Here is a 13,537-nt window from a genome sequence, read left to right as displayed (position 1 = left end):
ACCTAAGACAACACAACACTACATAAAGAGAGACAACACAACACTCCATAAAGAGAGACACCACAACACTACATAAAGAGAGACCTAAGACACCACAACACTACATAAAGAGAGACCTAAGACAACACAACACTACATAAAGAGAGACAACACAACACTCCATAAAGAGAGACACCACAACACTACATAAAGAGAGACCTAAGACACACACAACACTCCATAAAGAGAGACACCACAACACTACATAAAGAGAGACCTAAGACAACACAACACTACATAAAGAGAGACCTAAGACAACACAACACATAAAGAGAGACACCACAACACTACATAAAGAGAGACCTAAGACACCACAACACTACATAAAGAGAGACAACACAACACTACATAAAGAGAGACACCACAACACTACATAAAGAGAGACACCACAACACTACATAAAGAGAGACACCACAACACTACATAAAAGAGACCGAAGACACCACAACACTACATAAAGAGAGACAACACAACACTACATAAAGAGAGACCTAAAAGACACCACAACACTACATAAAGAGAGACAACACAACACTACATAAAAAGAGACAACCCATAAAAGACAACACAACACTACATAAAGAGAGACACCACAACACTACATAAAGAGAGACAACACTACATAAAGAGAGACCTAAGACACCACAACACTACATAAAGAGAGACCTAAGACACCACAACACTACATAAAGAGAGACCTAAGACAACACAACACTCCATAAAGAGAGACACCACAACACTACATAAAGAGAGACCTAAGACACCACAACACTACATAAAGAGAGACCTAAGACACCACAACACTACATAAAGAGAGACCTAAGACACCACAACACTACATAAAGAGAGACCTAAGACACAACACAACACTACATAAAGAGAGACCTAAGACACCACAACACTACATAAAGAGAGACCTAAGACCTAAGACACACAAACTACATAAAGAGAGACCTAAGACAACACAACACTACATAAAAGAGAGACCTAAGACAACACAACACTACATAAAGAGAGACAACACAACACTACATAAAGAGAGACCTAAGACAACACTACATAAAGAGAGACAACACAACACTACATAAAGAAAGACAACACAACACTACATAAAGAGAGACAACACAACACTGAATAAAGAGAGACCTATGACAACACTACATAAAGAGAGACCTAAGACAACATAACACTACATAAAGAGAGACCTAAGACAACACAACACTACATAAAGAGAGACCTAAGACACCACAACACTACATAAAGAGAGACCTAAGACACCACAACACTACAAAAAAGAGAGACCTAAGACACCACAACACTACATAAAGAGAGACCTAAGACACCACAACACTACATAAAGAGAGACCTAAGACAACACAACACTACATAAAGAGAGACCTAAGACACCACAACACTACATAAAGAGAGACCTAAGACACCACAACACTACATAAAGAGAGACCTAAGACACCACAACACTACATAAAGAGAGACCTAAGACACCACAACACTACATAAAGAGAGACCTAAGACAACACAACACTACATAAAGAGAGACCTAAGACACCACAACACTACATAAAAGAGACCTAAGACACCACAACACCTAAAGAAGACTAAGACACCACTACATAAAGAGAGACCTAAGACACCACAACACTACATAAAGAGAGACCTAAGACAACACAACACTACATAAAGAGAGACAACACAACACTCCATAAAGAGAGACACCACAACACTACATAAAGAGAGACCTAAGACACCACAACACTACATAAAGAGAGACCTAAGACAACACAACACTACATAAAGAGGACAACACAACACTCCATAAAGAGAGACACCACAACACTACATAAAGAGAGACCTAAGACACCACAACACTCCATAAAGAGAGACACCACAACACTACATAAAGAGAGACCTAAGACAACACAACACTACATAAAGAGAGACCTAAGACAACACAACACTCCATAAAGAGAGACACCACAACACTACATAAAGAGAGACCTAAGACACCACAACACTACATAAAGAGAGACAACACAACACTACATAAAGAGAGACACCACAACACTACATAAAGAGAGACACCACAACACTACATAAAGAGAGACACCACAACACGACATAAAGAGAGACTGAAGACACCACAACACTACATAAAGAGAGACAACACAACACTACATAAAGAGAGACCTAAGACACCACAACACTACATAAAGAGAGACAACACAACACTACATAAAGAGAGACCCAAGACAACACAACACTACATAAAGAGAGACACCACAACACTACATAAAGAGAGACAACACTACATAAAGAGAGACCTAAGACACCACAACACTGAATAAAGAGAGACCTAAGACACCACAACACTACATAAAGAGAGACCTAAGACAACACAACACTCCATAAAGAGAGACACCACAACACTACATAAAGAGAGACCTAAGACACCACAACACTACATAAAGAGAGACCTAAGACACCACAACACTACATAAAGAGAGACCTAAGACACCACAACACTACATAAAGAGAGACCTAAGACAACACAACACTACATAAAGAGAGACCCAAGACAACACAACACTACATAAAGAGAGACACCACAACACTACATAAAGAGAGACAACACTACATAAAGAGAGACCTAAGACACCACAACACTACATAAAGAGAGACCTAAGACACCACAACACTACATAAAGAGAGACCTAAGACACCACAACACTACATAAAGAGAGACCTAAGACACCACAACACTACATAAAGAGAGACCCAAGACAACACAACACTACATAAAGAGAGACACCACAACACTACATAAAGAGAGACAACACTACATAAAGAGAGACCTAAGACACCACAACACTACATAAAGAGAGACCTAAGACACCACAACACTACATAAAGAGAGACCTAAGACAACACAACACTCCATAAAGAGAGACACCACAACACTACATAAAGAGAGACCTAAGACACCACAACACTACATAAAGAGAGACCTAAAACACCACAACACTACATAAAGAGAGACCTAAGACAACACAACACTACATAAAAAGAGAGACCTAAGACAACACAACACTACATAAAGAGAGACAACACAACACTCCATAAAGAGAGACAACACAACACTACATAAAGAGAGACCTAAGACACCACAACACTACATTAAAGAGAGACCTAAGACAACACTACATAAAGAGAGACCTAAGACACCACAACACTACATAAAGAGAGACACCACAACACTACATAAAGAGAGACACCACAACACTACATAAAGAGAGACACCACAACACTACATAAAGAGAGACCTAAGACACCACAACACTACATAAAGAGAGACAACACTACATAAAGAGAGACACCACAACACTACATAAAGAGAGACACCACAACACTACATAAAGAGAGACAACACAACACTACATAAAGAGAGACCTAAGACACCACAACACTACATAAAGAGAGACACCACAACACTACATAAAGAGCGACACCACAACACTACATAAAGAGAGACCTAAGACACCACAACACTACATAAAGAGAGACCTAAGACAACACAACACTCCATAAAGAGAGACAACACAACACTACATAAAGAGAGACCTAAGACACCACAACACTACATAAAGAGAGACCTAAGACACCACAACACTACATAAAGAGAGACCTAAGACACCACAACACTACATAAAGAGAGACCTAAGACACCACAACACTACATAAAGAGAGACCTAAGACACCACAACACTACATAAAGAGAGACACCACAACACTACATAAAGAGAGACCTAAGACACCACAACACTACATAAAGAGAGACACCACAACACTACATAAAGAGAGACCTAAGACACCACAACACTCCATAAAGAGAGACAACACAACACTACATAAAGAGAGACAACACAACACTACATAAAGAGAGACCTAAGACAACACTACATTACATAAAGAGAGACCTAAGGCGACAACACAGCAGAGTAGCAACACCACATGACAACACAGCACAGTAGCAACACCACATGACAACACAGCACCACATGACAACACAACACCACATGACAACACAGCACAGTAGCAACACCACATGACAACACAGCACAGTAGCAACACCACATGACAACACAGCACCACATGACAACACAGCACGGTAGCAACACACGACAACACAGCACGGCAGAAACACCACATGACAACACAGCACGGTAGCAACACACGACAACACAGCACGGCAGAAACACCACATGACAACACAGCACGGTAGCAACACCACATGACAACACAGCACGGCAACACCACAGCAACACCACATGACAACACAGCACGGTAGCAACACCACATGACAACACAGCACGGCAGAAACACCACATGACAACACAGCACGGTAGCAACACCACATGACAACACAGCACGGTAGCAACACCACATGACAACACAGCACGGTAGCAACACCACATGACAACACAGCACGGTAGCAACACCACATGACAACACAGCACGGTAGCAACACCACATGACAACACAGCACGGTAGCAACACCACATGACAACACAGCATGGTAGCAACTCCACATGACAACACAGCACGGTAGCAACACATGACAACACAGCATGGTAGCAACACATGACAACACAGCACCGTAGCAACACCACATGACAATACAGCACGGTAGCAACACCACATGACAACACAGCATGGTAGCAACTCCACATGACAACAACACGGTAGCAATACAACATGGTAGCAGCACAAAAACATGGTACAAACATTATTGGGCCCAGACAACAGCACAAAGGGCAAGAAGGTAGAGACAACAATACATCACGCGAAGCAGCCTGTCAACTGTCAGAAAAAGGGGTTTGTCTGAAATGGGACCCTATTCCCTTATGGCAATGGATAAAAGTAGTGTCCTATTTATGGATAAAAGTAGTGTCCTATTTATGGAACAGAGTAGTGCCCTATTTATGGAACAGAGTAGTGCCCTATTTATGGAACAGAGTAGTTCCCTATTTATGGAACAGAGTAGTGCCCTATTTATGGAACAGAGTAGTGCCCTATTTATGGAACAGAGTAGTGCCCTATTTATGGATAAAAGTAGTGCCCTATTTATGGAACAGAGTGCCATTTTAATGAGGGATCATCCACATATTTGCCATCCATCACTCAATATTTATGTGTGCTTACAGTATGTGAGGTTGTGTGAAACTGCTCAGTGATACGCAGTAGACACGATCTTTGATTTCCTAGAATAGGTGTGAAAATGTCTCGGCGGGGTCCCAAATGGCACCCTATTCCCTATATTATAGTGCACTACTTTAGACCAGAGCCCATATGCACCCCGGTCAACAGTAGTGCACTACATAGGGAATAGGGTGCCATTTGAGCGTGAGCCCTGGCATGTCAGGAAGAACGTGTGGTGAGGGCCTAACGTGAGGGTATGAAGTGAAACTCACATGAACTTTCTCCTTCCTTTACTTTTGAAACACAAACAGCTTCGTACAAAGCATTAACCAATAGGGAGGGAGTTATGGAACAACACAGAGATTATACAAAGCATTAACCAATAGGGAGGGAGTCATGGAACAACACAGAGATTATACAAAGCATTAACCAATAGGGAGGGAGTTATGGAACAACACAGAGATTATACAAAGCATTAACCAATAGGGAGGGAGTTATGGAACAACACAGAGATTATACAAAGCATTAACCAATAGGGAGGGAGTTATGGAACAACACAGAGATTATACAAAGCATTAACCAATAGGGAGGGAGTTATGGAACAACACAGAGATTATACAGTGTCAGTTAACACACTTTAATACAAACATCCTGATTGGTAAAACTTTACTTAAAGCCTGTAAGAATAATGTATTCTGAAGCCGTTCTAATGCAGTATGAAGCCATTCTAATGCAGTATGAAGCCATTCTAATGCAGTATGAAGCCATTCTAATGCAGTATGAAGCCATTCTAATGCAGTATGAAGCCATTCTAATGCAGTATGAAGCCATTCTAATGCAGTATGTAGCCATTCTAATGCAGTATGAGGCAGTTCTAATGCAGTATGAAGCCATTCTAATGCAGTATGAAGCCATTCTAATGCAGTATGTAGCCATTCTAATGCAGTATGAGGCAGTTCTAATGCAGTATGAAACAGTTCTAATGCAGTATGAAGCCATTCTAATGCCGTATGTAGCCATTCTAATGCAGTATGAAGCCGTTCTAATGCAGTATGTAGCCATTCTAATGCCGTATGAGGCAGTTCTAATGCAGTATGAAGCCATTCTAATGCAGTATGAAGCCATTCTAATGCAGTATGTAGCCATTCTAATGCAGTATGAGGCAGTTCTAATGCAGTATGAAGCCATTCTAATGCAGTATGACGCAGTTCTAATGCAGTATGAAGCCGTTCCAATGCATCGTGAAGCCATTCTAATGCAGTTTGAAACAGTTCTAATGCAGTATGAAGCCATTCTAATGCAGTATGAAGCCATTCTAATGCATCGTGAAGCCGTTCCAATGCAGTATGAAGCCATTCTAATGCAGTATGAAACAGTTCTAATGCAGTATGAAACAGTTCTAATGCAGTATGAAGCCATTCTAATGCAGTATGAAGCCATTCTAATGCATCGTGAAGCCGTTCCAATGCAGTATGAAGCCATTCTAATGCAGTATGAAACAGTTCTAATGCAGTATGAAACAGTTCTAATGCAGTATGAAGCCATTCTAATGCAGTATGAAGCCATTCTAATGCAGTATGAAGCCATTCTAATGCAGTATGAAGCCATTCTAATGCAGGATGAAGCTATTCTAATGCAGTATGAAGCTATTCTAATGTAGTATGAAGCCATTCTAATGCAGGATGAAGCCATTCTAATGCAGTATGAAGCCATTCTAATGCAGTATGAAGCCATTCTAATGCAGTATGAAGCTATTCTAATGCAGTATGAAGCCATTCTAATGCAGGATGAAGCCATTCTAATGCAGTATGAAGCCATTCTAATGCAGGATGAAGCCATTCTAATGCAGTATGAAGCTATTCTAATGCAGTATGAAGCCATTCTAATGCAGTATGAAACAGTTCTAATGCAGTATGAAACAGTTCTAATGCAGTATGAAGCCATTCTAATGCAGTATGAAGCCATTCTAATGCAGTATGAAGCCATTCTAATGCAGGATGAAGCCATTCTAATGCAGTATGAAGCCATTCTAATGCAGGATGAAGCCATTCTAATGCAGTATGAAGCTATTCTAATGCAGTATGAAGCCATTCTAATGCAGGATGAAGCCATTCTAATGCAGTATGAAGCTATTCTAATGCAGTATGAAGCTATTCTAATGTAGTATGAAGCCATTCTAATGCAGTATGAAGCCATTCTAATGCAGTATGAAGCTATTCTAATGCAGTATGAAGCCATTCTAATGCAGTATGAGACAGTTCTAATGCAGTATGAAGCCATTCTAATGCAGTATGAGACAGTTCTAATGCAGTATGAAGCCATTCTAATGCAGGATGAAGCAATTCTAATGCAGGATGAAGCCATTCTAATGCAGGATGAAGCCATTCCAATGCAGGATGAAGCCATTCTAATGCAGGATGAAGCCATTCTAATGCAGTATGAAGCTATTCTAATGCAGTATGAAGCCATTCTAATGCAGTATGAGACAGTTCTAATGCAGTATGAAGCCATTCTAATGCAGTTTGAAGCCATTCTCATGCAGTATGAGACAGTTCTAATGCAGTATGAAGCCATTCTAATGCAGTATGAAGCCATTCTAATGCAGTATGAGACAGTTCTAATGCAGGATGAAGCCATTCTAATGCAGTATGAAGCCATTCTAATGCAGTATGAAGCCATTCTAATGCAGTATGAGACAGTTCTAATGCAGTATGAAGCCATTCTAATGCAGTATGAAGCCATTCTAATGCAGTATGAAGCCATTCTAATGCAGGATGAAGCCATTCTAATGCAGTATGAAGCCATTCTAATGCAGGATGAAGCCATTCTAATGCAGTATGAAGCTATTCTAATGCAGTATGAAGCCATTCTAATGCAGGATGAAGCCATTCTAATGCAGTATGAAGCTATTCTAATGCAGTATGAAGCTATTCTAATGTAGTATGAAGCCATTCTAATGCAGTATGAAGCCATTCTAATGCAGTATGAAGCTATTCTAATGCAGTATGAAGCCATTCTAATGCAGTATGAGACAGTTCTAATGCAGTATGAAGCCATTCTAATGCAGTATGAGACAGTTCTAATGCAGTATGAAGCCATTCTAATGCAGGATGAAGCCATTCTAATGCAGGATGAAGCCATTCTAATGCAGGATGAAGCCATTCCAATGCAGGATGAAGCCATTCTAATGCAGGATGAAGCCATTCTAATGCAGTATGAAGCTATTCTAATGCAGTATGAAGCCATTCTAACGCAGTATGAGACAGTTCTAATGCAGTATGAAGCCATTCTAATGCAGTATGAAGCCATTCTAATGCAGTATGAGACAGTTCTAATGCAGTATGAAGCCATTCTAATGCAGTATGAGACAGTTCTAATGCAGTATGAAGCCATTCTAATGCAGTATGAAGCCATTCTAATGCAGGATGAAGCCATTCCAATGCAGGATGAAGCCATTCTAATGCAGGATGAAGCCATTCTAATGCAGTATGAAGCTATTCTAATGCAGTATGAAGCCATTCTAATGCAGTATGAGACAGTTCTAATGCAGTATGAAGCCATTCTAATGCAGTATGAAGCCATTCTAATGCAGTATGAGACAGTTCTAATGCAGTATGAAGCCATTCTAATGCAGTATGAGACAGTTCTAATGCAGTATGAAGCCATTCTAATGCAGTATGAAGCCATTCTAATGCAGGATGAAGCCATTCCAATGCAGGATGAAGCCATTCTAATGCAGGATGAAGCCATTCTAATGCAGTATGAAGCTATTCTAATGCAGTATGAAGCCATTCTAATGCAGTATGAGACAGTTCTAATGCAGTATGAAGCCATTCTAATGCAGTATGAAGCCATTCTAATGCAGGATGAAGCCATTCCAATGCAGGATGAAGCCATTCTAATGCAGGATGAAGCCATTCTAATGCAGTATGAAGCTATTCTAATGCAGGATGAAGCCATTCTAATGCAGTATGAGACAGTTCCAATGCAGTATGAAGCCATTCTAATGCAGTATGAGACAGTTCTAATGCAGTAGGAAGCCATTCTAATGCAGGATGAAGCCATTCTAATGCAGTATGAAGCCATTCTAATGCAGTATGAAGCCATTCTAATGCAGTATGAAGCCATTCCAATGCAGGATGAAGCCATTCCAATGCAGGATGAAGCCATTCTAATGCAGGATGAAGCCATTCTAATGCAGTATGAAGCTATTCTAATGCAGGATGAAGCCATTCTAATGCAGTATGAGACAGTTCCAATGCAGTATGAAGCCATTCTAATGCAGTATGAGACAGTTCTAATGCAGTATGAAGCCATTCTAATGCAGTATGAAGCCATTCCAATGCAGGATGAAGCCATTCTAATGCAGTATGAAGCTATTCTAATGCAGTATGAAGCCATTCTAATGCAGGATGAAGCCATTCTAATGCAGTATGAAGCTATTCTAATGCAGTATGAAGCTATTCTAATGTAGTATGAAGCCATTCTAATGCAGTATGAAGCCATTCTAATGCAGTATGAAGCTATTCTAATGCAGTATGAAGCCATTCTAATGCAGTATGAGACAGTTCTAATGCAGTATGAAGCCATTCTAATGCAGTATGAGACAGTTCTAATGCAGTATGAAGCCATTCTAATGCAGGATGAAGCCATTCTAATGCAGGATGAAGCCATTCTAATGCAGGATGAAGCCATTCCAATGCAGGATGAAGCCATTCTAATGCAGGATGAAGCCATTCTAATGCAGTATGAAGCTATTCTAATGCAGTATGAAGCCATTCTAACGCAGTATGAGACAGTTCTAATGCAGTATGAAGCCATTCTAATGCAGTATGAAGCCATTCTAATGCAGTATGAGACAGTTCTAATGCAGTATGAAGCCATTCTAATGCAGTATGAGACAGTTCTAATGCAGTATGAAGCCATTCTAATGCAGTATGAAGCCATTCTAATGCAGGATGAAGCCATTCCAATGCAGGATGAAGCCATTCTAATGCAGGATGAAGCCATTCTAATGCAGTATGAAGCTATTCTAATGCAGTATGAAGCCATTCTAATGCAGTATGAGACAGTTCTAATGCAGTATGAAGCCATTCTAATGCAGTATGAAGCCATTCTAATGCAGTATGAGACAGTTCTAATGCAGTATGAAGCCATTCTAATGCAGTATGAGACAGTTCTAATGCAGTATGAAGCCATTCTAATGCAGTATGAAGCCATTCTAATGCAGGATGAAGCCATTCCAATGCAGGATGAAGCCATTCTAATGCAGGATGAAGCCATTCTAATGCAGTATGAAGCTATTCTAATGCAGTATGAAGCCATTCTAATGCAGTATGAGACAGTTCTAATGCAGTATGAAGCCATTCTAATGCAGTATGAAGCCATTCTAATGCAGGATGAAGCCATTCCAATGCAGGATGAAGCCATTCTAATGCAGGATGAAGCCATTCTAATGCAGTATGAAGCTATTCTAATGCAGGATGAAGCCATTCTAATGCAGTATGAGACAGTTCCAATGCAGTATGAAGCCATTCTAATGCAGTATGAGACAGTTCTAATGCAGTAGGAAGCCATTCTAATGCAGGATGAAGCCATTCTAATGCAGTATGAAGCCATTCTAATGCAGTATGAAGCCATTCTAATGCAGTATGAAGCCATTCCAATGCAGGATGAAGCCATTCCAATGCAGGATGAAGCCATTCTAATGCAGGATGAAGCCATTCTAATGCAGTATGAAGCTATTCTAATGCAGGATGAAGCCATTCTAATGCAGTATGAGACAGTTCCAATGCAGTATGAAGCCATTCTAATGCAGTATGAGACAGTTCTAATGCAGTATGAAGCCATTCTAATGCAGTATGAAGCCATTCCAATGCAGTATGAAGCCATTCTAATGCAGTATGAAGCCATTCTAATGCAGTATGAAGCCATTCCAATGCAGTATGAAGCCATTCTAATGCAGTATGAAGCCATTCCAATGCAGTATGAAGCCATTCTAATGTAGTATGAAGCCATTCTAACGCAGTATGAAGCCATTCTAATGCAGTATGAAGCCATTCCAATGCAGGATGAAGCCATTCCAATGCAGTATGAAGCCATTCTAATGCAGTATGAAGCCATTCTAATGCAGTATGAGACAGTTCTAATGCAGTATGAAGCCATTCTAATGCAGGATGAAGCCATTCCAATGCAGTATGAAGCCATTCTAATGCAGTATGTAGCCATTCTAATGCAGTATGTAGCCATTCTAATGCAGTATGAGACAGTTCTAATGCAGTATGAAGCCATTCTAATGCAGTATGAAGCCGTTCTAATGCAGTATGAGACAGTTCTAATGCAGTATGTAGCCATTCTAATGCAGTATGAGACAGTTCTAATGCAGTATGAAGCCATTCTAATGCAGTATGAAGCCGTTCTAATGCAGTATGAGACAGTTCTAATGCTGTATGAGACAGTTCTAATGCAGTATGAAGCCATTCTAATGCAGTATGAAGCCATTCTAATGCAGGATGAAGCCATTCTAATGCAGTATGAAGCCATTCTAATGCAGTATGAAGCCATTCTAATGCAGGATGAAGCCATTCTAATGCAGTATGAAGCCATTCTAATGCAGGATGAAGCCATTCTAATGCAGTATGAAGCCATTCTAATGCAGTATGAAGCCATTCTAATGCAGGATGAAGCCATTCTAATGCAGTATGAAGCCATTCTAATGCAGTATGAAGCCATTCTAATGCATCGTGAAGCCATTCTAATGCAGTATGAAGCCATTCTAATGCAGGATGAAGCCATTCTAATGCAGTATGAAGCCATTCTAATGCAGTATGAAGCCATTCTAATGCATCGTGAAGCCATTCTAATGCAGTATGAAGCCATTCTAATGCAGTATGAAGCCATTCTAATGCAGGATGAAGCCATTCTAATGCAGGATGAAGCCATTCTAATGCAGTATGAGACAGTTCTAATGCAGTATGAAGCCGTTCGAGCCGTTGAACGCGTCAGTAGATTGATTGAAGAGCCAATCGGCTAAGTCCCAGATGGCACCCTATTCCCTACATAGTGCACAAAAGTAGTGCATGCACAGCCTTAGGAAGGTCAGCGTCAGAACCTTCCAGTGACTGGATACTGGACTCTCTGAGGAACTCTCTTCTCTCCTAGCTTTATGTTCAGGTATGTGCTCTGAGCAGACACTTCCTTCTTCAGCTTCCTCTGAGGAAAAAAAGATATCAACCCATTAGTAATAGAATAATACAGTGTCATCTATACATACATTACCATCAGAATACAGGGTCATCTATACATACCATACATACATTACCATCAGAATACAGGGTCATCTATACATACATTACCATCAGAATACAGTGTCATCTATACATACTATACATACATTACCATCAGAATACAGGGTCATCTATACATACATTACCATCAGAATACAGGGTCATCTATACATACTATACATACATTACCATCAGAATACAGTGTCATCTATACATACTATACATACATTACCATCAGAATACAGGGTCATCTATACATACATTACCATCAGAATACAGGGTCATCTATACATACATTACCATCAGAATACAGTGTCATCTATACATACTATACATACATTACCATCAGAATACAGGGTCATCTATACATACTATACATACATTACCATCAGAATACAGGGTCATCTATACATACATTACCATCAGAATACAGGGTCATCTATACATACATTACCATCAGAATACAGGGTCATCTATACATACATTACCATCAGAATACAGTGTCATCTATACATACTATACATACATTACCATCAGAATACAGGGTCATCTATATATACATTACCATCAGAATACAGGGTCATCTATACATACTATACATACATTACTGTCAGAATACAGGGTCATCTATACATACATTACCATCAGAATACAGTGTCATCTATACATACTATACATACATTACCATCAGAATACAGGGTCATCTATACATACTATACATACATTACCATCAGAATACAGGGTCATCTATACATACTATACATACATTACCATCAGAATACAGTGTCATCTATACATACATTACCATCAGAATACAGGGTCATCTATACATACATTACCATCAGAATACAGGGTCATCTATACATACATTACCATCAGAATACAGGGTCATCTATACATACATTACTGTCAGAATACAGGGTCATCTATACATACTATACATACATTACCATCAGAATACAGGGTCATCTATACATACATTACCATCAGAATACAGT

General features: G+C 39.8%; 1 protein-coding gene across 1 annotated transcript in view; it reads right to left on the bottom strand.

Moving 5' to 3' along the window:
* Positions 1 to 5,528: 5,528 nt before the first annotated feature.
* LOC127914917 (T-cell-specific surface glycoprotein CD28-like) overlaps positions 5,529 to 13,537 on the bottom strand; it is a 61,929-nt gene continuing 53,920 nt past the window's right edge. The window contains exon 4 of the mRNA XM_052492693.1: positions 5,529 to 12,465. Coding sequence (XP_052348653.1) covers positions 12,358 to 12,465 — 108 coding nt within the window. The 3' untranslated portion in view covers positions 5,529 to 12,357. The remainder of the gene's footprint in view (positions 12,466 to 13,537) is intronic.

The sequence above is a fragment of the Oncorhynchus keta genome, chromosome 34 (genome assembly GCF_023373465.1).
Source record: "Oncorhynchus keta strain PuntledgeMale-10-30-2019 chromosome 34, Oket_V2, whole genome shotgun sequence".
Classification (NCBI taxonomy): domain Eukaryota; kingdom Metazoa; phylum Chordata; class Actinopteri; order Salmoniformes; family Salmonidae; genus Oncorhynchus; species Oncorhynchus keta.
The sequence above is the reverse complement of the archived record's forward strand: the minus strand, read 5'-3'. Positions and strand labels throughout refer to the sequence as shown.